This window comes from Oncorhynchus gorbuscha, linkage group LG03, assembly GCF_021184085.1.
Source record: "Oncorhynchus gorbuscha isolate QuinsamMale2020 ecotype Even-year linkage group LG03, OgorEven_v1.0, whole genome shotgun sequence".
Lineage (NCBI taxonomy): Eukaryota > Metazoa > Chordata > Actinopteri > Salmoniformes > Salmonidae > Oncorhynchus > Oncorhynchus gorbuscha.
The window spans coordinates 25,752,387-25,779,494 of NC_060175.1; the positions used below are offsets into that span (position 1 = coordinate 25,752,387).

Sequence of the window (27,108 nt, forward strand, 5' to 3'; positions counted from 1 at the left end):
TACATTTGACAAACATTCGATATAATTTGATTTGGGGAGCTAGCAATGCAGCCCAGACAGCTCTTACAATGAATGAGTAAGTGGAGCAGGAACTGTGCTCTTCACACTATGAAGGGCCTGCACTGATACACAGACTTGATCCTCTCAATCACGTGAGACACATTTGACAGAAGTACCGAACGTAACAAAAATTCTAGTGCCGAACCTTTATTATTAGTCATTTTGGGGGGGGGGGGGGGGTTTGGTATACCGTGCAACACTAAAGGAGAGGCAGGCCGGCCCTGGGACTGTGTTTGAGCGCTCCAGCAGTCGAGCAGAGCGGGAATTAGATGCTAAGCCAAAAATATCTTGAAGCACAGGCTGTGAAAGAAGGGAAGTAAATCCTTGATCAATGCAAATGTCTCCGGGACCACCTTTCCACGTGCATTTGCTTAAAGGCCCAGTGCAGTCAAAAACATGATTTCCTTGGTTTTATATATTTTCCCACACTATGATGGTTGAAATAACATTGTGAAAATTATGATAATGTTCTGTGAGTGTAAGAGCTGTTTGAAAAGACTGGCTGGAATTTCAGTAAATTTGTTAATAGACCAATAAGAAAACATTAAAAACCTCTTTGCCAATAAGAGCGAGTTTTCCGTTTTCCCCTCCCGACTCCCAGACAGTCCTAGCAAAATGATTGCTTGAGAAATAGCTCTTTGCTAAGAAGCCATTTTTGTTTACTCTTGACCACTAACTGAAAACGAGCAGAGTATGGTATTTCATTGTTACCCAGAAATTGATATAGAAATTTGCCTGGGGAATTATTTTTTTAGCTGAAGACTTCTGGACGCTGGCCAGTCAAAACACAGCTCAAAGCCAAAGCGGGTCAAGGCACCATGCAGAGAAAGTTGTAAAATCATTCAGAATCAACTATTAAGATCTAGACACTTTGTGTTTACTGTAATTATAATGTTGGCAGGAACACGCAAGGTGAAGTTTAACACTCATAATCGAATAGTGTGTATTTATGTATCGCCTCGACCAGCTCCGCTAAAGAATTAGAAACCTAAGCCTGTTCTACTCCAATAGTAATTTTTTTCTCTTCGTGGTATCCAATTAGTAGTTACAGTTTTGTTCCATCGCTGCAACTCCTGTACGGACTCAGGAGGCGAAGGTTTGAAAGCCGCACATCCTCCGAAACACGACCCTGCCAAGCCGCACTGCTTCTTCACACAATGCCCGCTTAACTCGGAAGTCTTCCGCACCAATGTGTCAGAGGAAACACTGTACACCTGGCGACCGTGTCGGCGTGCATGAGCCCGGACCCCACAGGAGTTGCTAGAGCGCGATGGGACAAGTACATCCAGGCCGACCAAACCCTCCCCTAAACTGGACAAAGCTGGGCCAATTGTGCGTTGCCCCATGTCGTGGCTGGCTGTGATTGAGTCTGGACTCAAACCAGGATCTCAGGTGGCACAGCTAGCACTGTGATGCAGTGCATTAGACCAGTTCTGTTGAAGTGAAGGAATCTATAACCTGTTATCTAACCTGAGCATTGAGGATAGCACCAATCCCTGTCTCACCCTGCTAAGGAAGTGAAAATCTGTTTGAATTCAAAGAGTTCTGAATGAATGAATGAATGAGGGCACGCTAACCTGTCTTCCCTGTGTTCTTCATGGAGGTCTTGTTGGACGACTCAACGTTGAACCCATTGAGGGTCAGCTCCTGGTACTCCTGAGAGACCTGGGCATCCTCGTCTGAAATATCCACTGGTGATTGGTTCCTCTCCACACACTCAGGGTAGGAGGAGGCCCAGCCCCCAGTCCCGTGGGTCCCTGCAGGAAGAGGGGAGAGAGAGTCAGTTACACCATCCACAGCACTAACACATCTGGGACAAAAAAACGTCTTCAAAAAACGTCTCAGAGTCCTACAGTTCCTAAATAGAGACAGAGAGTGAAACCCCACCTCCCACCTTTCTCTTTGCAGTGAAAGAGACAGTGAGCCAGTAGAAAAATCTACTTCCTGATTCACTGTCTGCTCTTCTAATCCTCTCTCACACCCACAGAATAATCCCCCAAAGATGTGGCTGTTCTGGAAATGTTCACTGCTACACATTTCAATGTTTTTATTTACCTTTATTTAACCAGGTAAGACCCATTGGGGTTAAAAACCTATTTTGCGAGGGCAACCTGGCAAGAAGGCAAAACAGAGAAATAGCAGCATGTACATAAAATATTACAGAAATACTAAAATACCCCCCACACACACACCTGAGGAGCAATCCACTGCAGTCATGCTTTTTTCCAGATGAATTTGTCACCAGTTTCTCATGCTGAAGCAGTAAACTAGACCCCTGAGTGCTACAGATTTGTCCATCAAGTTAAATTAGGATGAATCGTCTTCTCCCCGTTCCACATACTGCCTGGAAGCGTGCATTGATTGGCCAGGTCTGGATTCCATGGAAGAGCGGCCGCTATGGATCTGGGCTGTGCTTCTTACTAATAGCGGCATCAGTAAGCTGGAGTGAAGTCATCATTCATCGCTTGTGTCTGTCTGTACCAGCGCCACTCTAATATCTCACACCACTAAAGAAAAGCACACGCATGCGAACACGCACGCACACACACACACACACACACACACACACACACACACACACACACACACACACACACACACACACACACACACACACACACACACACACACACACACACACACACACACACACACACACACGCACACGCGCACACACGCACACACACGCACACACACGCACGCGCACGCACACACGCACACGCACACACAAACAACACACACACACACACACGTCTTGCCATAGTAATAAGAGCAGATAAAGGAAATATGCTTGCCATACAACAGTGTGCCGAGTGAAGAACACCGTTTGTGTCTCAAAACAACAAGAGAAAATAAGTAGTTCTCATACAGTTAAATAGCATCCCCCCGCACTTCAGCCACAGCAATAACAGTAATAACTGTTTATACACTGATTGCACAAAACATTAGAAACACCTGCTCTTTCCATGACATAAGCTGACCAGGTGAATTCAGGTGAAAGCGATGATCCCTTATTGATGTCACCTGTTAAATTCACTTCAATCAGTGGAGATGAAGGGGTGGAAACAGGTTAAATAATGATGTTTAAGCCTTGAGACAATTGAGACATGGATTGTTTATGTGTGCAATTTAGAGGGTGAATGGGCAAGACAAAATATTTAAGTGCCTTTGAACAGGTTATGGTAGTACCAGTTTGAGCGTGTCAATAACTGCAACGCTTCTGTGTTTTTCACGCTCAACAGTTTCCCGTGTGTATCAAGAATGGTCCACCACCCAAAGGACATCAAGCCAACTTTACACAACTGTGGAAGCAGTGGAGTCAACATGGGCCAGCATCCCTGTGGAACGCTTTCGACACCTTGTAGAGTCAATGCCTCAACTAATTGAGGCTGTTCTGAGGGCAAAAGGGGGTGCAACTCAACATTAAGAATGTGTTCCTAATGTTCTGTACACTCTGTGTAAAGGCTACAGTAGGGAGAGAGAGCAGGCTCTGAGGAAATGTAATGTATTTTCTACTTCTGTAAATAAAACCCTGGCTGTTCTCATCTTGGTTTGACATATTCCTCTCTCTCACTCTACCAGGTGGAAACACAAATCTAATCCTTTATGGACACATCTGTTTTCTTCAAAATAACAAACCACCTAATTACATGTAAAAAGCCATGTTTTCAGGAATGCACATAATAACTACACCACAGATAGAAATAAATGACAAAATAACAGTCAAATAATACGCTCCACAGAAACGTAATTACACACACTTAAACTTGAAACGCCTTTTGATTTTTTCCAGCTGTAGCCTCGAGTTCACTTTTCTGGAAAGCGATCCCTGATCAAAAGCTAGCTCAGAGCTTTCCACGTCTGTATTATTTGTCGGCAACTTATTTGGTAAACAACCTGCAGCTTTATGAAAACAGTTCTGATTGTAGCCTCAAATCCTGATGCCCCTCCTCACAGTCAACAACACCCCCACACACTCATCATGAAGAGTTACAGCACATTTATGTATCCAACCTCTATCATACTGTACCTAATAGTTACATCAATCATTTTCCAATTTATCTTTACAGAAATGTAAGACTAATGTTGAGGGAATTTCTTTAACAGATAATATCATATTGACTATGTATTCACCATGCATACCATAATTGCATCTATTTACTTTTCCCCCTGGAAGCTATTTCGTCACAGAATGGCAATTGACTTGATTAAACAATGGGTAATTATATGTATTCCTTACAATCTTTGCTTACGTGGCAGAAAATGTTTTACACAAGTATACACAATGGGAATTTAGGCTTTTAGTTGAATATATAACATTTGTAAAAACCATCCAAAAACCAAACCATCTGGCCTTTCCAATCCACAGGAGTTTGACTCAATTTCCAATGCTAATAGGAAGCCCCTGCTGCCATCCCCATGTCACCCCAGATCAGCTGGGCCCAGGTCAGTGACATAGAGCCAAAACACTGTGAATCAGTATGACTGATGCTCGAAGCAAGCTAGATCTACTCAGGTTTTTCTAAAGCTAACCAGAATCGGTTAGCTTCACATTCCAGCTCAGGCTTCATACATACCACGATGGTGGATATTGCTTGTACGCCTGCCGATAACTCGAGCAGGCTTGTAACTGCGAGTGCATGTCGCACGTGGCTAGTCAAACACCAAACTCTTTATTGAGACAATGCTGAAACATCAATCCATGGGCGAGTCAGTGACACATTTTAATTTGTTCCGGAATCAAAATGAAAGAAAAGTTATCTTGCAAATTCAGCAGGCTACGGTGTGAAATAAGCTTTCAGAAGTGCCGTCTTTATGTTACCACGTATCGTTAATGCCGACTTTGGTGTTCTTATCAGTGCACAACCACAAACACCTTTTCCCCCCACTCCTATCAATAAAATAACTGTATTAAGTCATACAAAAGTGTTACTGTGCTTGAAGATTAAAATGCATTCTGTCATTACCAAATGTGTAATGTGATATATATTACACAAAAAAAGTGGTTGAAAAAAATATTTGAATACGTCCCTTCTCAAATGAAGGGAATGATGACACAATGTTTGCAAGAAGAAGGAAACCTATTTTCATTGGTCCTCAACTCGTGGCTCAATAATTTCATCCAAGGTAGGTGGAGTTAGCCTACCCCGGAGGAGGTTAGTTCTGAAGGATTTGTTGCCATAGAAAATGTACGTGGCTAAAAGTTGAGCCACTTACATATGACCGGTCATCCCGAGTTGATCTCAGACTTGACCAAAGTGAACTCCTCGAACCTGCTTCGTAGTATACCCCTCAGGTCAGTGACACACACACCCAGGAGGGGAAGCCGATTGGAATGGGATGACTGAACAGACAGACGAGCGCACACACACACGCACACACACACACAGGTGGGTATATGTAAGTAACACTGGGGATTGGTGGGATGGAAAAGTTTGACCGCCACACCAGAGAGACAATTTACTGGACCAGTGAACAATGTGAACAGAGACAGGTGATATGTTCAGTTGGGCTGGATGACAGACATGTTATAGAACGTTAACGACACAGTTGGCATTGTAGTTAGTCTTGCATAGCGTCTTGTGATCGAGGAGAAGCAGGGAAATCCAGGCTGGGATTTCTTTCACGCATATGAAGCAGCGATGGTCAAAAACAACGGCTGATAGAGTACATGCCCTGGTAGAGGAATAAAGGAATATGCTGTCTTTTCAGGAGGGGCTTTCCACGCCTCACTAGCCATAGACATTGTCCTACTCTGCACATTTACCTATTCCTACTTAACACTGTAGTAAGATAATAGAACACTTTTAGCCGAAAAGGAAAATACTAATTGTGGTGAAACAAAGGATTTCTCCAGTACGTTGGTGAAAGAGAGGCAATGAGGCCACTCTGAACGTGAAGACCTTGTAATACAGTACAATGCTGTTGGCTGAAAAGAAAAGGCTGGTAGCTAGCACTGTCAGGATGAAACCACTGTTTGTTGAAATCTGTTGCATTATTCCCCGGTTTATTGGCTCATAAAGAGGAGAAGAGCCTCAAGGCGGTAAATACAGTTCTCTCTGTGTGAGTGTTACAGTTGAGGGTGACTCACTGTTTAAAACTTCTTAGGGCTGTTAATGGGATCAATATGACAACAGTCAGTGAAAGTGCAGGGCGCCAAATTCAAAACAACAGAAATCTCATAATTAAAATTCCTCAAACAAACATGTATATTATACTGTTTTAAATGTAATCTTCTTGTTAATCCCACCACAGTGTCCGATTTCAAATAGGCTTTACAGCGAAAGCACCACAAACAATTATGTTAGGTCACCACCAACTCACAGAAATATTCAGCCATTTTTCCAGCCAAAGAGAGGAGTCACAAAAGGCACAAAGATATACAATTAATCACTAACCTTTGATGATCTTCATCAGGTGACACTCATAGGACTTCATGTTATACAATACATGTATGTTTTGTTTGATAAAGTTCATATTTATATAAAAAAAATCTCAGTATACATTGACGTGTTACGTTCACTAGTTCCAAAAACATCCGGTGATATTGCAGTGAGCCACATCATTTTACAGAAATACTAATTATAAATGTTGATAAATACAATTGTTAGACATGAAAATATAGATATACCTCTCCTTAATGCAACCGCTGTCCTGAGTCTGCACAACTCTGCCAGGACCAAGGATCAAGAGAGACGCTCAACTGTTTTAGTACTATATCTCTTGACACAATGATGAAAATAATCATGGCCTCTAAACCTTCAAGCTGCATACTGGACCCTATTCCAACTAAACTACTGAAAGAGCTGCATCCTGTGCTTGGCCCTCCTATGTTGAACATAATAAACGGCTCTCTATCCACTGGATGTGTACCAAACTCACTAAAGGTGGCAGTAATAAAGCCTCTCTTGAAAAAGCCAAACCTTGACCCAGAAAATCTAAAAAACTATCGGCCTATATCGAATCTTCCATTCCTCTCAAAACTTTTGGAGAAGGCTGTTGCGCAGCAACTCACTGCCTTCCTGAAGACAAACAATGTATACGAAATGCTTCAGTCTGGTTTTAGACCCCATCATAGCACTGAGACGGCACTTGTGAAGGTGGTAAATGACATTTTAATGGCATCGGACCGAGGCTCTGCATCTGTCCTCGTGCTCCTAGACCTTAGTGCTGCTTTTGATACCATCGATCACCACATTCTTTTGGAGAGATTGGAAACCAAAACTGGTCTACACGGACATGTTCTGGCCTGGTTTAGATCTGATTTGTCGGAAAGATATCAGTTTGTCTCTGTGAATGGTTTTTCCTCTGACAAATCAACTGTAAATTTCGGTGTTCCTCAAGGTTCCATTTTAGGACCACTATTGTTTTCACTATATATTTTACCTCTTGGGGATGTTATTCGAAAACATAATGTTAACTTTCACTGCTTTGCAGATGACACACAGCTGTACATTTCAATGAAACATGGTGAAGCCCCAAAATTGCCCTCGCTAGAAGCATGTGTTTCAGACATAAGGAAGTGGATGGCTGCAAACTTTCTACTATTAAACTCGGACAAAACAGAGATGCTTGTTCTAGGTCCCAAGAAACAAAGAGATCTTCTGTTGAATCTGACAATTAATCTTAATGGTTGTACAGTCGTCTCAAATAAAACTGTTAAGGACCTCGGCGTTACTCTGGACCCTGATCTCTCTTTTGAAGAACATATCAAGACCATTTCGAGGACAGCTTTTTTCCATCTACGTAATATTGCAAAAATCAGAAACTTTCTGTCCAAAAATGATGCAGAAAAATGAATCCATGCTTTTGTCACTTCTAGGTTAGACTACTGCAATGCTCTACTTTCCGGCTACCCGGATAAAGCACTAAATAAACTTCAGTTAGTGCTAAATACGGCTGCTAGAATCCTGACTAGAACCAAAAAAATTGATCATATTACTCCAGTGCTAGCCTCTCTACACTGGCTTCCTGTCAAAGCAAGGGCTGATTTCAAGGTTTTACTGCTAACCTACAAAGCATTACATGGGCTTGCTCCTACCTATCTCTCTGATTTGGTCCTGCCGTACATACCTACATGTACGCTACGGTCACAAGACACAGGCCTCCTAATTGTCCCTAGAATTTCTAAGCAAACAGCTGGAGGCATGGCTTTCTCCTATAGAGCTCCATTTTTATGGGAACGATCTGCCTACCCATGTCAGAGATGCAAACTCGGTCTCAACCTTTAAGTCTTTACTGAAGACTCATCTCTTCAGTGGGTCATATGATTGAGTGTAGTCTGGCCCAGGAGTGGGAAGGTGAACGGAAAGGCTCTGGAGCAACGAACCGCCCTTGCTGTCTCTGCCTGGCCGGTTCCCCTCTTTCCACTGGGATTCTCTGCCTCTAACCCTATTACAGGGGCTGAGTCACTGGCTTACTGGGGCTCTCTCATGCCATCCCTGGAGGGGGTGCGTCACCTGAGTGAGTTGATTCACTGTTGTGGTCATCCTGTCTGGGTTGGCGCCCCCCCCCCTTGGGTTGTGCCGTGGCAGAGATCTTTGTGGGCTATACTCAGCCTCGTCTCAGGATGGTAAGTTGGTGGTTGAAGATAAACCTCTAGTGGTGTGGGGGCTGTGCTTTGGCAAAGTGGGTGGGGTTATATACTTCCTGTTTGGCCCTGTCCGGGGGTGTCCTCGGATGGGGCCACAGTGTCTCCTGACCCTTCCTGTCTCAGCCTCCAGTATTTATGCTGCAGTAGTTTGTGTCGGGGGGCTAGGGTCAGTTTGTTATATCTGGAGTACTTCTCCAGTCCTATTCGGTGTCCTGTGTGAATCTTAAGTGTGCGTTCTCTAATTCCCTCCTTCTTTCTTTCTCTCTCTCGGAGGACCTGAGCCCTAGGACCATGCCCCAGGACTACCTGACATGATGACTCCTTGCTGTCCCCAGTCCACCTAGCCATGCTGCTGCTCCAGTTTCAACTGTTCTGCCTTACTATTATTCGACCATGCTGGTAATTTATGAACATTTGAAAATCTTGGCCATGTTCTAATATAATCTCCACCCGGCACAGCCAGAAGAGGAATGGCCACCCCACATATGCTCTCTCTAATTCTCTCTTTCTTTCTCTCTCTCGGAGGACCTGAGCCCTAGGACCGTGCCCCAGGACTACCTGACATGATGACTCCTTGCTGTCCCCAGTCCACCTGACTGTGCTGCTGCTCCAGTTTCAACTGTTCTGCCTTATTATTATTCAACCATGCAGGTCATTTAAGAACATTTGAACATCTTGGCCATGTTCTGTTATAATCTCCTCCCGGCACAGCCAGAAGAGGACTGGCCACCCCACATAGCCTGGTTCCTCTCTAGGTTTCTCACTAGGTTTTGGCCTTTCTAGGGAGTTTTTCCCAGCCACCGTGCTTCTACACCTGCATTGCTTGCTGTTTAGGGTTTTAGGCTGGGTTTCTGTACAGCACTTTGAGATATCAGCTGATGTACGAAGGGCTATATAAATACATTTGATTTGTGTCAGATTTCAAAAAAACTTTACGGAAAAAGCAAACCATGCAATTATCTGAGACGGCGCTCAGAAGAAAAAAAATGTATTCACCATGTTGGAGTCAACAGAAATCAGAAATAACATTATAAATATTCCCTTATCTTTGATGATCTTCATCAGAATGCACTCCCAGGAATCCTAGTTCCACAATAAATGTTTGTTTTGTTCGATAATGTCCATTATTTATGTCCAAGTAGCTACTTTTGTTAGTGTGTTTAGTACACAAATCCAAACGCTTGTGCAGGTTCAGCCGAACGTCGGAAGAAAACTTTAAAAAGTTATGTTACAGGTTGAAGAAAATTGTCAAACTAAGTATAGAATCAATCTTTAGGATGTTGTTATCATAAATCTTCAATAACGTTCCAACCGGAGAATTCTATTGTCTGTAGAAATACCATGGAACGCAGGTCGCTCTCATGTGAAATGTGCATGACCTGACCATGACCTAGCTCTCTGCCAGGCCACTGACTCAAAGAGCTCTCATCCGGCCCCACAATACAGTAGAAGCCTCATTCAAGTTTCCAAAGACGGTTGACATCTAGTGGAAGCCTTAGGAAGTGCAATATAACCAATATCCCACTGTGTACTCAATAGGGGCTGGGTAGAAAATCGACCAACCTCAGATTTCCCACTTCCTGTTTGGATTTCTTCTCAGGTGTTGGCCTGCCATATGAGTTCTGTTATACTCACATACATCATTCATACAGTTTTTAGAAACTTCAGAGTGTTCTATCCATTCTATCCAATACTAATAATATGCATATATTAGCAACTGGGACTGAGGAGGAGGCCGTTTACTCTGGGCACCTCTGGGCACCTTTAATCTAAGATACTCAATACTGCCCCTGCAGCCATAAGAAGTTAATTAACCTGCATTTGCCTGTTTGCAAATACTAGTCTTTGATATAACTGGGAAGAGTTACAGTGTCTCAAATATTACTCACAGTAACACATTTATATATGCTCACTGTTTCTCAAATAGCTGAAATAGCCATTGTATCTTTTCTTAAAAAGACAAAATTGTAAGAGACGAAGTACATTCATGCACAATGTTCTACAGAGCTTAACTCAAATAACAAGTGTTTTCATGCCACTCCCACACCTGATTGACAAGCCTCCAATCTACTCCAGTTCCATGTTGCAACTTTCTATTCCACTTCCATGTTAGAAATGTTACTATTCCAATTCCATGTTAGAACTCTGTCTCTATTCCAGATCTATTTTAGAGGTCCTAGGAGACTTGTACCATGTTTCCCCCACAGCCCATGTCTCCAGCAGGAGAGAAACAGAAATTGCTGGTTAGTGTCAATACAAATAAATGAATGAGTGTAATAAACCCAACACTGGAACAACTCAAATACTAATTGCACATGTGTCAGTTTTCTCCAAGCGCAACATGCAACAGGGTCTAATCTGGCGTTCATTTTCCATCAGAAATAGATTCCAGGCCATTTACCAGCACTGAGATAATTGGGGTCTTTAAAAGTAACAGAGAAAGGGAGGAGCAGAGCTAGGATCAGATAACAAAGGGTTGTGAAGCCGGTGAATTATTCTCAATGTCATCAATCAGGCTGACTGTAATCCTAGTGGCTGGCTCTGCCTCTGCTGCCAGTGAATGGATGGAGGGAACAGTCACCCTTCGGGCAGGAAAGACTACAGAAATGAGAACTTGGATGTGCAACATCTAACCAAGCTGCAATAAACCCAGTCAAGTCAACTCAACCATCTGGCTCAAGGACCATATAGCGAAAGATGCACTGTATGCTAGTTCAGGGTAGCAGTGAGGTGCTACCCTTAACTAGCCTTCAGGCCACCGTTCACTATATGGACCGTCGAGCCGGATGGTTGAGTTGACTTGACTGGGTTTATTGTAGGTTGGTTTACAAAGACAGTCCAGTGACGTCAGCATTAACGATTAGTGGGGGGGATTGATATAGTTACATTTCGTGACATTATTTTTGAACTATATTATATCGGTACTTGACTCAAAGTATCAATGTGTAAAGAAATATATAAGCAACCGTTCAAAAGTCTGGGCTCACTTGAAATGTCCTTGTTTTTGAAAGACAAGTAAATAAATTGTCTATTAAAATAACATCAAATCGATCAGAAATACAGTGAAGAAGTGTACAACGCTGTGTACTACTCCCTTCACAGAACAGCGCGAACTGGCCTTAACCAGAATATAAAGAGGAGTGGGAGGCCTCGGTGAACAACTGAGCAAGAGGATGTAGATATATTTTCTACATTGTGGAAAAATAGTGAAGACCTCAAAACTATGAAATAACACATATGGAATCATGTAATAAACAAAACTGTGTCAAACATATACAAATATTTCATATTTGAGATTCTTCAAAGTAGCCACCCTTTGCCTTGATGACAACTATTGGCAGTCTCTCAACCAGCTTCATGAGGAAGTCCCTTGGAATGCATTTCAATTAACAGGTGTGCCTTGTTAAAAGCTATTTGTGGAATTTTCTTCCTTATTCATGCATTTGAGTGAATCAGTTGTGTTGTGACAAGGTAGGGGGTGGATAGATAGATAGATAGATAGATAGATAGATAGATAGATAGATAGATAGATAGATAGATAGATAGATAGATAGCTCTATTTGGTAAAAGACCAAGTCCATACTATGGCAAGAAGAGCTCAAAAAAGCAAAGAAAATAACAGTCCATCATTACTTTAAAAACGTCAAAAGTTTCATCACACGCAATCGCAAAAACCATCAAGCGCTACAATGAAACTGGCTCTCATGAGGACTAAGAAAGGAAAAGAAAACCCAGAGGTACCTCTGCTGCAGAGCATACGTTTGTTAGAGTTAAATGCACCTCAGAAATTGCAGCCAAAATAAATGCTTCACAGATGTCAAGTAAAAGACACATCTCAACATCAACAGTTCAGAGGAGACTGTGTGAATCAGGCCTTCATGGTCAAATTGCTGCAAAGAAGCCACTAATAAAGGTAACCAATAAGAACAAGAGACCTGTTTGGGACAAGAAACATGAGCAATGGACATTAGACTGAAAATCTGTCCTTTGGTCTGATGAGTCCAAATTTGAGATTTTTGGTTCCAACCGCCGTGCATTTGTGAGACGTAGAGTAGGTGAACTGATGATCTCCGTTGTTACGGATACAGTTATCCTGTGTGTGTATCCTGTGTGTGTGTTTCTTTTCTCTCCTTCTCCCCTCACAGGTGAAAACCATCACTCCCCAATCAGTCAACAATCAATCATCAATCAGAAGACACACCTCCTCCTATTTCCTGACCTATCACAGTTCCTTCCCCATGGTTTAAAAACCCCATCATTTGTTTGTTCTAAAGCTCAGCTCAGCTCAGCTCAATGCTCAGCTCAATCTCTCTGTAAATGCCATGTCTGTAGGGCTCTGTGTTTCACTCTCGCTTTGTGTCTTAAACCTCTCTTTTGTTTAAGCACCTCCATTGCACTTTGTCATCACCTGTGAGTATTGTTTTTGGTTATGGTGTTTGTTTGTTTGCTGGTGGGAAAAGGGGGAAACCAAGACAAATCGCCCATGGGCATACACTACCCGTAGGTGAACTTTGTTAAATACACTAGGTAGAACTGGGCGGACCACCCACTGTATTTTTGGTTAGTTAGTTAGCTGTTAAAGTAGGCTAGTCTAGCTTAGGGGTGTGTTTTTGTATATTTATTGTTTCTTTCCTTGGGTCCAGCTCAGCCCCTTTTCCTGCTCCCCCCATTACCGTGTGTTTATAAATAAACCTAGAGTTTGACGGTAGATTTCTGTTGTCGTGGTTATTTCGTGCACACTTTTACTTTGTCACAATAATAATTTGCATGAGTTATGTTACGGGTCTCATTACCATTCCCCCTAGACTGTCGGGCCAAAAGGGATTCGTAACATCCGTATGTGTGGTTCCCACCGTGAAGCATGGAGGAGGAGGTGTGATGGTGTGGGAGTGCTTTGCTGGTGACAATGTCTGATTTATTTACAATTCAAGACACACTTAACCAGTATGGCTAACACAGAATACTGCTGGAATACGCCATCCCATCTGGTTTTCGCTTAATGGGACTATCATTTGTTTTTCAACAGGACAATGACCCAACACACCTCCAGGCTGTGTGTAAGGGCTATTTGACCAAGAAGGAGATCAATGGAATGCTGCATCAGATGACCTAGCCTCCGCAATCACCCGATCTCAACCCAATTAGGATGGTTAGGGATGAGTTGGACCGCAGAGTGAAGGAAAAGCAGCCCAAAAGTGCTCAGCATGTGGGAACTCCTTCAAGACTGTTGGAAAATAATCTAAAATATATAATATATTTTGATTTGTTTAACACTTTTCTTGTTCACTAAACACAGCAAAAATAGAAACGTCCTCTCACTATCAACTGCGTCTATTTTCATCAAATTGAATGTGTAAATATTTGTAAACACAACAAGATTCAACAACTGAGACATAAACTGAACAAGTTCCACAGACAAGTGGACTAACAGAAACGGAATAAATTGTCCCTGAACAAAGGGGGGTCAAAAAATGTAAGAGTAACAGTCAGTATCTGGTGTCACCACCAGCTGCATTAAGTACTGCATTGCATCTCCTCCTCATGGACCGCACCGGATTTGCCAGTTCTCGCTGTGAGATGCTACCCCAATCTTCCACCAAGGCATCTGCAAGTTCCCAAACATTTCTGAGGGGGATTGGCCCTAGCCCTCATCCTCCGATCCAAAAGGTCCCAGACATGCTCAATGTGATTGAGTTCCGGGATCTTTGCTGGCCATGGCAGAACACTGACATTCCTGTCTTGCAGGAAATCAAGCACAGAACGAGCAGTAGGGTTGGTGGCATTGTCATGCTGGAGGGTCATGTCAGGATGAGCCTGCAGGAAGGGTACCACATGAGGGGGGAGGATGTTGTTGTTCTGGGATTGTTTGCACTTTTCGCACCAAAGTACCTTCCTGAGCGGTATGACGGCTGCGTGGTCCCATGGTGTTTATACTTGCGTACTATTGTTTGTACAGATGAACGTGGTACATTCAGGTGTTTGGAAATTGCTCCCAAGGATGAACCAGACTTGTGGAGGTATACAATTGTTTTTCTGAGGTCTTGGCTGATTTATTTTAATTTTCCCATGATGTCAAGCAAAGAGGCACTGAGTTTGAAATACAAGGCCCACCTTGTAGGTACACCTCCAATTGATTCAAATTATGTCAATTAGCCTACCTTCTAAAACCATGATTTAATTTTCGGGAATTTTCCAAGCTGTTAAAAGGCACAGTCAACTTAGCGTATGTAAACATCTGACCCACTGGAATTGTGACACAGTATATATATATATTGTGATCAACTGTATTTATTTATATACACTGCTCAAAAAAATAAAGGGAACACGAAAATAACACATCCTAGATATGAATGAATGAAATATTTTTATTAAATATTTTTTTCTTTACATAGTTGAATGTGCTGACAACAAAATCACACTAAAATTATCAATGGAAATCAAATGTATCAACCCATGGAGGTCTGGTTTTGGGGTCACATTCAAAATTAAAGTGGAAAACCACACTACAGGCTGATCCAACTTTGATGTAATGTCCTTAAAACAAGTCAAAAGTAGGCTCAGTAGTGTGTGTGGCCTCCACATGCCTGTATGACCTCCTTACAACGCCTGGGCATGCTCCTGATGAGGCGGCGGATGGTCTCCTGCGGGATCTCCTCCCAGACGTGGACTAAAGCATCCGCCAACTCCTGGACAGTCTGTGGTGCAACGCGGCGTTGGTGGATGGAGCGAGACATGATGTCCCAGATGTGCTCAATTGGATTCAGGTCTAGGGAACGGCCGGGCCAGTCCATAGCATCAATGCCTTCCTCTTGCAGGAACTGCTGACACACTCCAGCCACATGAGGTCGAGCATTGTCTTGCATTAGGAGGAACCCAGGGCCAACCGCACCAGCATATGGTCTCACAAGGGGTCTGAGGATCTCATCTCGGTACCTAATGGCAGTCAGGTTACCTCTGGCGAGCACATGGAGGGCTGTGCGGCCCCCCAAAGAAATGCCACCCCACACCATGACTGACCCTCCGCCAAACCGGTCATGCTGGAGGATGTTGCAGGCAGGAGAACGTTCTCCACGGCGTCTCCAGACTGTCACGTCTGTCACATGTGCTCAGTGTGAACCTGCTTTCATCTGTGAAGAGCACAGGGCGCCAGTGGCGAATTTGCCAATCTTGGTGTTCTCTGGCAAATGCCAAACGTCCTGCACGGTGTTGGGCTGTAAGCACAACCCCCACCTGTGGACGTCGGGCCCTCATACCACCCTCATTAAGTCTGTTTCTGACCGTTTGAGCAGACACATGCACATTTGTGGCCTGCTGGAGGTCATTTTTCAGAGCTCTGGCAGTGCTCCTCCTGCTCCCCCTTGCACAAAGGCGGAGGTAGCGGTCCTGCTGCTGGGTTGTTGCCCTCCTACGGCCTCCTCCACGTCTCCTGGTGTACTGGCATGTCTCCTGGTAGCGCCTCCATGCTCTGGACACTACGCTGACAGACACAGCAAACCTTCTTGCCACAGCTCGCATTGATGTGCCATCATGGATGAGCTGCACTACCTTGACTTGGAGTTGCATTGTGTTTAAGTGTTCCCTTTATTTTTTTGAGCAGTGTATATATGACATTTTATATCTCCTAATAAAGTCAATCATCTGTGTGAAAGCAGATCACTATTAGGCTGTTAGGCTATTAGGCTGTTAAAAACGAACAGGACTCTGAAACACAGTAAACGATGTGCTCTATAAAGCTCTCCTTTCTTCTCTTCTCTTTCCTTGTTTCATTTGTTTCACTAAAGAATAGGGGTGAGCTATTATGTATATTTCATGTTCAGATCATTTTCATTATTTACTTTTCAGGGCTACTTTGGGTGTGATAGTATAAAGTTTTGAATAGGATAAATTGCTCAAGTATCAGTCTTGGTAGTGGTCTGGGATGCATACTGCCCAGAGTAAAGAAAATAAAGTAGTGATGCACCAATATTACATTTCTGACCGATACCAATATCCAATATTTGTCTTGCCAAAAAAAAACCCGATACCGAGAACCGATATTTCAAATTTTAGTGGCCTTTTAAGCATTCTAGTACAGTTATATAGTTAACACGGTCAACCTCTAATCCCTAGTAATGGTAAAATAGAGTAATGTATTTAAACTCACAGCAGTGTAATGTAACCGTCTACTTTACAGAAGTTAGCCCTAATTGAAGAGTAAAGCACCTCATCACTCAACCAACTATGTTATCAGAACAAAGGACGAAATCATCTTGATTTCAGTATTTTCAAACAACTCATCTGTAGCCTAGAGTGGAAACCACAGTGGTTAATAGTTTGATGAAAAATAAATGGAAGAGGGCTTTTAAAGCACATAATATCTCCGTTCCAACTAGAAAATATTTTACATTATTTTAAATATATTCTGTGAGAATAGGTAGCTTCAAAGAATAAGAAAAGTGCACATGTAGAGGTGAGTTCATGGTGTGATGAATTAATCTGTTGAAGAGTGCCTTCGATATGACAGGAACATTATCTGTGTGTGTGTGTGTGTGTGTGCGTGTGCGTATGTGTGTGTTCATCCGCTCGGGATTACCTCCGATATGACATTAACATTACCCTCCAACTTCATCCTTTATTGGGCTGAGAGAGAAAGAGAATCCTGTCGGAGGCATGACTAACTTTCAGGAAACTGTCAGGTCTCTGTGAAATCTGTTCACTCCTCACACCGGAAGAATGTGATCTGGATTGGCACAGAGACTGTGAGGGAACTTGCAGGCCTGTGTGAAGTCAGTTAGCCCCTTAATTTGATCAGGATTGGCAAGGGGATTAGCATGATGGTATTTTGGGTCCTGGAAGAATCGTCAAGTCAACTGGAAGGCATGTGAACAGACCTTCCAGTTTGTGTGCAAGACCATTCAGCGAACATGATTGGCATCACGAGAGATCAAGGGGATTTAGTTTAGTTTATGGGCGCAGTCAAACTGAATTTGTATATCAGAATTGTATATCCTGTACTGGATACAGAGTTTCCTTGGCTCCTCACTTACCCACCAAACAGTTGGATCTGCCAAGTCACGTAATCCTGTCACACTGAGTTAACCAATCAATCTCACAAGACTGTTATAATAATACTCATTTGGTGGGTGCATATATTTGTCCTATTTGGAAACATTTTTTTGCCTATCTCAACTCCCCCAGACAGTGGGGTCAAGGCGAGGGTCAGCCATTATCAACAGCGACCCAGGAGCAATTAGGGGTTAAGTGCCTTGCTCAAGGGCACAGACACATTTTTTTTTTTTTTTTTTACTTATCGGCTTGGAGATTCAAACTAGTGACCTTTTGCTCAGTGGCCCAAAGCTACCTGTCTCACTAAATGTGAGTTCCCATACCGGGAGCTGAACCCAGGCCGTATGGGTGAAAACCAGGAATCCTAATTTCTAGCTGTTGAGGAATCGTAACCACTATAATCTCTATGAACGATCTCAAACTGTCACAACAAAGTTATAAATCTCTTGAATATATTTGGTTCATTCTAATCTCTAGACATCAGATAAAGACAGATCAGGGTTGGTATTCAAAGGCTGAGGCTCAAGTATGGCCAATCATGTAATTGGACAGCAAGAGATGAATTACAGTCAGTAGAAAGGCTATTGCTGATGTAAGCGTCCCCTTGTCGGAATATTATGCCACAACCCCAATGTTTGACAATATAGGTAACAAGCAACACTCTCTATTGGTGTTGAAACATTCAAATCTGGGAGTGCCTGGCTGTTTAAACGTTAAAAGTATCAAAAAGTTCACACTGTTAAGGGAATGTGACATTACCCATAAGAAGAGACAGATCTGCTATCTGGGCAGAGACTTGAGAAAACGTATTTGCCATTTAATTGTCTGTCTGACAGACTTATCTCCAAACTGTCACCTTTTCTCTTTCCTTTGAATAATTCTGAACGTTTCACACAAAAGCCACTTCCCAGTTCCTAATTTTCTCTTATCAAAGTGCCTTTTTGCCTTGACGCCTCTCTGCCATTCCCAGAACCACCTCCCTGTTCTTCAGCATTGTACAGCATTGACGTAAATCTTGATCCAAGGCCAGAATCAGATCGAGGTCCTTGGTACCTCAAAGGACGTTAATTACTATGAAACAGCTCTTTTGTCAAAACGTCTATATTCTGTTTCACCGTCTATATGGAGATGCAAAGACTTTTAAAGTCCTCTGAAACGGAGAAGAAAGTGCAGTTGTTAACATACTTTCTCTCTGTGTGTGGCTCCTGCTAAGTGACTAGTTACCATGGGAAAGACAGACTAACCTGATTGCAGTCGAGAAGACCAAAGCGATGTGCTTAATTTAACACAAGTTCAACTAACTAGAGAGAGATTTAGTGAGAGAACTGTATCCATACTATAATATGATGCTGTGGTGCGAACTAAGCATCTGCAATTATATAATTCCATGGAGTGCAGTATGCAGTTGGAGCTGGAAATTGCCAGGGACCTCACAATATGATATTATCATGATACATACAGTGCCTTCAGAAAGAAATCATACCCCTTGACCTATTCCACATTTTGTTGTGTTACAGCCGGAATTCAAAATGGATTTTATACATTTTTCTTACACATCTACACGTAATACCCCATAATGACAATGTGAAAACATGTTTTTAGAAACGTTAGCAAATGTATTGCAAATTAAATACAGAAGTATTCACACCCCTGAGTCAATACGTTATTATGACATTTAGTAGTGATTACAGCTGTGTCTTTCTGGGTAAGTCTCTAAGAGCTCTGCACACCTGGATTGTACAATATTTGCGCATGATTATTTTATTTATTTTTATACCCCGGTATACAGTATATACGGTATACCAGCCAAGCCTACTCAGCATCAACATCCCCCGTCTGAACAGCACAGATGTTAGCTAGGATGGTTCAGGCTAACAGTCTACACAACAATAGGCCTTTTCACCAGCTTCTTCCTGTATTGTATGTCTGATAGAAAGTAAAGGCCACAAAGGCTTTCTCTTCTGTGTGCTAGAGAAATATACTGTATTTTCACTAGATTCACAACTGTTTCTGCTACAAGTATGCCTGGTTTCTTTAAAAAAAAGTCAATTTCTCAGTGCTTAGTCACATTAGAGTAGCTTGGCCAGCTTAACATAGCATTTTTCTCTTCTACGGTACAGCTGACACAATCCGTTTCTTAAATACTTAAAGTGTCTTTCTGTACCTTAACACAGGATTTGAATCCTTGGCCAAGTGATGGGTAAGAAGACTAAACTCAATGACTGACTCATGTTAGTCAATGCTGTTGGGTTTTTACATTGGTCCTTCCATCACCAAGCAAAACATAAAAGCATGATATCCTTGGCCGTCACCAGAACTTGACACAGCTGTCATTTATTTCACAGTCTTGACAGCCCAGGCCAATTACCTTGACTGATACAGTAATTGGATGAATTGAGAATTCATCCCTTGATTCCTGGAGAGATAGATGTAAACAAATGTGCACAAATTAAAACAATTCTACTTCACTTAACTTTGCAAAAGACCGAGGCCTACAGTACAAGTAATGTAACATACAGTATTTGAAATGTGTCATTTTAATAAGCTAATCAATTAATACTGTTACTTTAAGATCATTTGATAATCGATGGAAAAAGGGACCATGTACACTCACATTTCATGTAGAATGGAGATAGTACAGCATCCCCATAAACCATGACACAACACCCTTAGTCCTACTACTAACCCCCCAACCCTTGTTGCCACTGCCCCCCACCCCACTTTACCAAACTGGGCTACTGATCCCGATCCTTTCCCCTATCTCTGCCTGATGACACCGTGGCACTGAACCACACAAAGGGAACAGTCCCGCAGCATATTTCATGTAGAATGCTGTGTGTGTACCATGCAATGAGCCTGTCCTATAACCGTAGGCAACGACGATGGGCTCCATTGCAGCTGGTTCCTTCCCTTCCGATCCCTGTTTGACACAACCCACATCCCAAATGGCACACTATTCCTTATTTAGTGCACTATATAAGGAGCAAGGTGCCATTTGGGATGCAGTCATGGTATCGGTGAACCAGAGTAAGCTGTAAATGGTGTGGATAATTCAACTTGAGATGGCAATTGGATGAGGAAAGCCCCTGGGCTGTGGTGAGACAGGTCCTCACAAGGCGTCATGATACCACAAATCTACCATCATAGCATGGTCAATTACACACCGATACAAGGATGTGCAAACACACAGGCATACGCACTTGCACACACACACGTACACCGTGTACTAGAGCTGGGAATTTATCACAATGTTGGTTGGTCCACATCGCCCAGCTCTACAGTGTACATAGGCCCGCACGCACGCAAGCACAGACACGCAGACACATACACACAAAAAAATGTAAAGTACACGGAGTATGATCATGACTGACTCAGAACAGAACTCAGAACAGTCTGAATTGGTAAATCGTTAGCTTTGCCTTTATTAGACTGGGGTTTAGGCATACAGCAGCAGGCTATATGAGCATGGTCACACAGCTATGGTAGCGCACTCTGCCATGCAGGGGGACATTGTATTTGCACATTTTCCACATGACCTCTATCATTTCCATACAGCATCAGCAGCAGTGAGCCATATTGATGTAAATAGCCCATTACCCAGTCAGAGTTCTCAGAGAAAGGAATATAACAATTAGCTGGCTGGCTTCTATAGCACAAACACAGTAATTGACAATTATGCGAGATTCAGGAATTACAGGTAAAATAGGTGGCAATGTACAGTTTACATCTGTTTTTATCTCCAATGTATGGTATGCTGGGATGAAATAATTATCTCCTACTGTTAATAAGGTGAATGCACCAATTTGTAAGTCGCTCTGGATAAGAGCGTCTGCTAAATGACTTAAATGTAAATGTAATATACAGTAGCTGTCCCCCCCCCCCCATACATGCCTAATCACATACAGGAGAGAATGTTATAGCAAAACAAGGAATGTATCTGAAAAAGTGTCTTCGCAAAGTTTAACACACCTATTCAGTTCCAGTGTTTCCACCATGTTCATTCAGCCGTGGCGCACCGAGACACACTTTTAAGAATGAGTGACAAGTTACAACATAAGATTGTCCGACAAACCTCCAAGGTAATTAGCTAGCTAGCTAGATTGTAATCCTGGTAGTGTAGCAAAACCTATGAGTTCACTACTGAGGAGAAATCACCCAACAAAGAAAGACCTAAAAATGGCACAGACAGTTGGAGTTGGAAGTGTACATACACTTAGGCTGGAGTCATTCAAATTTGTTTTTCAACCACTCCACAAATGTCTTGTTAACAAACTATAGTTTTGGCAAGTCGGTTAGGACATCTACTTTGTGCATGACACAAGTCATTTTTCCAACAATTGTTTAGAGACAGATTATTTCATTTATAATTCACTTTATCACAATTTCAGTGGGTCAGAAGTTTACATACACTAAGTTGACTGTGCCTTCAAACAGCTTGGAAAATTCTGGAAAATTCTGTCATGGCATTCGAAGCTTCTGAGAGTCAACTGCAGGTGTACCTGTCGATGTATTTCGAGGCCTACCTTCAAACTCAGTGCCTCTTGGCATGACATCATGGAAAAATCAAAAGAAATCAGCCAAGACCTCACAAGTCTGGTTCATCCTTGGGAGAAATTTCCAAACGCCTGAAGGTACCACGTTCATCTGTACAAACAATAGTGCACAAGTATAAACACCATGGGACCACGCAGCCATCATACCGCTTAGGAAGGAGACGCGTTCTGTCTCCTAGAGATGAACGCACTTTGGTGCGAAAAGTGCAAATCAATCCCAGAACAACAGCAAAGGACATTGTGAAGATGCTGGAGGAAACAGGTACAAAAGTATCTATATCCACAATAAAATTAGTCCTATATCAACATAACCTGACAGGCCGCTCAACAAGGAAGAAGCCACTGCTCCAAAACCGCCATAAAAAAGCCAGACTGTGGTTTGCAACTCCACATGGGGACAACAAAGATCGTAGTTTTTGGAGAAATGTCCTCTGGTTTGATGAAACAAAAATAGAACTGTTGGCCATAATGACCATCATTATGTTTGGATTAAAAATGGTGACGCTTGTAAGCCGAAGAACACCATCCAAACCGTGAAGCACGGGGGTGGCAGCATCATGTTGTGGGGGTGCTCTGCTGGAGGAAGAACTGGTGCACTTCACAAAATAGATGGCATCATGAGGCGGGAAAATTACGTGGATATATTGAAGCGACATCTCAAGACATCAGTCAGGAAGTTAAAGCTTGGTCACGAATGGGTCTTCCAAATGGACAATGACCCCAAGCACACTTCCAAAGTTGTGGCAAAATGGCTTAAGGACATCAAAGTCAAGATATTGGAGTGACCATTACAAAGCCCTGACCTCAATCCTATAGATAATTTGTGGGCAGAACTGAAAAAGTGTGTGCGAGCAAGGAGGCCTACAAACCTGACCCAGTTACACCAGCTCTGTCAGGAGGAATGGGGCAAAATTCACCCACCTTATTGTGGGAAGCTTGTGGAAGGCTACCTGAAATGTTTGACCCAAGTTAAATAATTTAAAAGGCAATGCTACTAAATACTAATTGAGTGTATGTAATCTTCTGAACCACTGGGAATGTGATGAAACAAATAAAAGCTGAAATAAAGATTTGTCTCAACTATTATTCTGACATTTCACATTCTTAAAACATGGAATTTTTACTAGGGTTGAATGTCAGGAATTGTGAAAAATGTAGTTTAAATGTATTCAGCTAAGGTGTATGTAAACTCCCGACTTCAACTATAAGTACTGATGTGTAAGACATTTTGTGTTGATCTAAGCACCTACTTTCAGTGTCAGATCAAAGTGGTTTAGTCTGACGTGACATCAGCTGCGGTCTCTCTTGCTTAAGTAAAACAGGCACATGTTTGTCTCGATTCGCCACCTTTGCTACCAGACGCTATCCCATTAACCTTGGCAATAAATAACCTTACCAGCCCGAGCAACCACGGCGACAGAATGGGAGGGCATGTGTAGACTCACAGCCTCCCTCGCAACTCGCACACACACAGCCTGGCAGGTCCCCCTCACGACGGGCGTTTGGCACAGCAACTCTCACACATTCAGTCCAATAAGGCCATATGAAAACGACCAGCGACAACAAACAAACAAGCAGTGCTGACGTGAGTCAGACTGACAGCGTAACTGGTCTGGTCCATGGTGACAGTGCAAGTGACATCCATCACATTACATTTTCGTCATAGATTCCCAAAAGTCCTGTCTCGTCATTGAGCTGTAGGTCTATCATATTCCAATCAACTTTAATGACGGCACACACATGAAGGATCGTATGACAAGTGTCAGACAAGACAAGAGTTGGATGATATATTGACCTGTCATTTCCCAAAACAATGCAGACCCTCCCTCTAGCAACAATCATTGAAATTGTTAAAAGGTTGGACAATGGATGAAGATACTCCAAACTTTTGGAATTTTTATTATCCATCAGATATTGACATAATTGTAGCACATAAATTATTTTACTGGCATGGTCAAATAGTGAATGGAGTTCAGGGAATTTGGTGGGAATTCAGGTATTCAATTTGTCAAATATAAAATCTAATGACTTCTCTTAGAGAGAGTGGTTCAGACAAACGGGTAAATTGAGCAATTGGAGTGTGTAAGAAAATGGTAGGTGCCTTTTCCTATTGGTGGAAAAAGAAGAGAGACCTGGCAGTTGCTCAAAAAGAACACAACCTACCCCAGAACAAGTTGGTGACAGAGTGAGGATCAAGTCAAAAGATGGTGCAAAGAATACTGGAGCAGGAGAAAACCATTTCACACATCGTGTCCAGAGACAAGAAGACCCGGCACTAAGCTCCCACCTATACAGATATAGATGTTCTTGATTCCATCAACCAGGCATTGACCCCACTATAGTTCACAGATGCTCTGTCTGGTGAGTCTTATGTCAGTGTGTCTTACCTGAAGACAGTACTACACCTGTTCTAGACAGATGTAATGAAACCCAATGATGGTGAAACAGAGCTCCCCCAAACCATCAAAACGATAGTCATGGACTATCTGAATGAGAAATATGATGACCTAGCCACAGATGACCTCCTGGACATAGCCTCGTTAGTTGACCCACGGTTTATAACACATTACATCAAAGAGGAGAAAGTGGGTCACATAAAAGCAAGAGCTGTCTCAGAGATAGTCAATGAGGGACATGAAAACCCAAGCCCAGCACAGGGAGATGTTGTTGCTGCTTCACCACAACTGTCAGCTAAAAAGAGAAAGTCACTGGGTAGTGTTTTCAAAAAGCCATGCTCCACCACCACAGGTCTTACTGATATCCAGCTGGTAGAAAATGAACTCAGCTGCTAACTTCAGTCTTCTGATGCTGACAGTGAAACCAATCCACTGGACTGGTGGAAGGTCCACCCCAAAAACCTTCCCAAAGTCAACCACCTGGCAAAATGCTACCTGTGCATTCCTGCGACCAGCTCCCCCTCAGAGTGTGTTTTTAAGCACAGGTGGCATCCTAGTGACCAGCCATAGGGCAGGTTTAAAGCCAGAGACTGTAGACATACTTGTCTTTCTTGCTTTAACTTGTAAGACAATAACTTCCCCAATTTCAACTGTGATGTGCCATTAGGCTAACAGTTATAATGTATAATTAAAAATATATATATAATTATTTTACCTTTATTTAACTAGGCAAGACAGTTAAGAACAAATTCTTATTTACAATGACGGCCTAGCGAGGAACAGTGGGTTTACTGCCTTGTTCAGGTATAGAACGACATATTTTACCTTGTCAGCTCGGGGATTTGATCCAGCAACCTTTCGGTTACTGGTCCAATGAGAACCACGAGGCTACCTGCCGCCCCATATTGACTTGCAATATTTGTTTTTTAAATGTTTTATTTATTGTTCATTACTTGTAAGGATTTATAGCTTTTAAAAAAAGTGGAGTTAATGTTATTTGTGAGTTATTCTACTTCTACCAATAAATAAGAAACATTAAAGCCTTCAGTTTGTTCAGGCAGGCAAGTGTCTGAAGCAGAAATTACCCTTTTAAACATGATTTGATTAAAATTGTGATAATTATGATTAAAGCGAGAGACAGTAGACAGACTTGTCTTTCTTGCTTGTAACTTGTAAGACAACAACTACCCCAACATAAACTGTGATGTGCCATTCAGCTAACATTTATAATGCATATTGACTTCCACTATTTAATTTGTATTTTTTTTTTCTTCTTGCTCATGACTTGTAAGTGTTTACAGCTTTTAAAAACGGTGGAGTTAAAATGTTATTTGTGAGTTCTACTTTACTTTTTTCCAAATCTTTGTAACTTATTTTGTAAATCATGTTGCTGATACCATCTCTTATGACCGAAAAGAGCTTCTGGACATCAGAACAGCGACTACTCACCTTGAACTGGACGAATAATTTTTCTTTAATGATTCCGACGAGAGGGATTTACTCCAGACACCCTTCATTCGCAGGAAAAAGAGACAGAGGATTCGCAGAAGGAGATCGGGGTGCCTTGTGAGGATCCGGCGACGAGCAGCTAATCTGCCTTTGCCATCGGTACTATTGGCCAACGTACAATCGCTCAATAATAAAGTGGACGAACTACAAGCACGTATATCCTACCAATGACATTAAAAAACTGTAATATCTTATGTTTCATCGAGTCGTGGCTGAACAACAACATGAATAACATACAGCTAGCTGGTGGGTTAGACACCGTATCGGCAGGATAGAAGAGCAGCCTGGTAAGACATGGGGCGGGGGCCTATGCATATTTGTAAACAATAGCTGGTGCAAAATATCTAAGGAAGTCTCAAGGTTTTGCTTGCCTGAGGTAGTGTGATCCACAGCTTACCATGAGAAACTCTATGTACCTAGAGAGTTCTCATCTATATTCTTTGTAGCTGTCTATTTTCCACCACAAACCCATGCTGGCACTAAGTCCACATTCAATGAGCTGTATATGGCATGAGCAAACAGGAAAACGCTCATCCAGTGGGGGTGCTACTAGTAGCCAGGGACTTTAATGCAGGAAAACTTTGTTTAATCAGTTTTACATCCTTTCTACCAGCATGGTAAATGTGCAACCAGAGGGAAAATAACTCTAGACCACATTTACTCCACACACAGAGACTCCATTCCTCCACACTACCCATCTTTCCGATTTGGTCCTGCCGTACATACGTACACGTAAGCTACGTTGACAAGACGCAGGCCTCCTAATTGTCCCTAGAATTTCTAAGCAAACAGCTGAAGGAGGGCTTTCTCCTATAGAGCTCCATTTTTATGGAATGGTCTACCTATCCATGTGAGAGACGCAGACTCAGTCTCAACCTTTAAGTATTTATTGAAGACTCATCTCTTCAGTAGGTCCTATGATTGAGTGTAGTCTGGCCCAGGAGTGTGAAGG

The 27,108-nt window shown here is 42.4% G+C and overlaps 1 protein-coding gene across 3 annotated transcripts in view; it reads right to left on the reverse strand.

Annotated features, from left to right (window-relative positions):
* Window positions 1-27,108, reverse strand: part of LOC124029311 (receptor-type tyrosine-protein phosphatase gamma-like) — a 274,161-nt gene that overhangs the window by 149,988 nt on the left and 97,065 nt on the right. For all 3 annotated transcript variants that reach the window (XM_046341087.1, XM_046341081.1, XM_046341073.1), the window contains exon 3: window positions 1,638-1,817. In XM_046341087.1, the coding sequence (XP_046197043.1) occupies window positions 1,638-1,817 (180 nt within the window). The remainder of the gene's footprint in view (window positions 1-1,637; window positions 1,818-27,108) is intronic.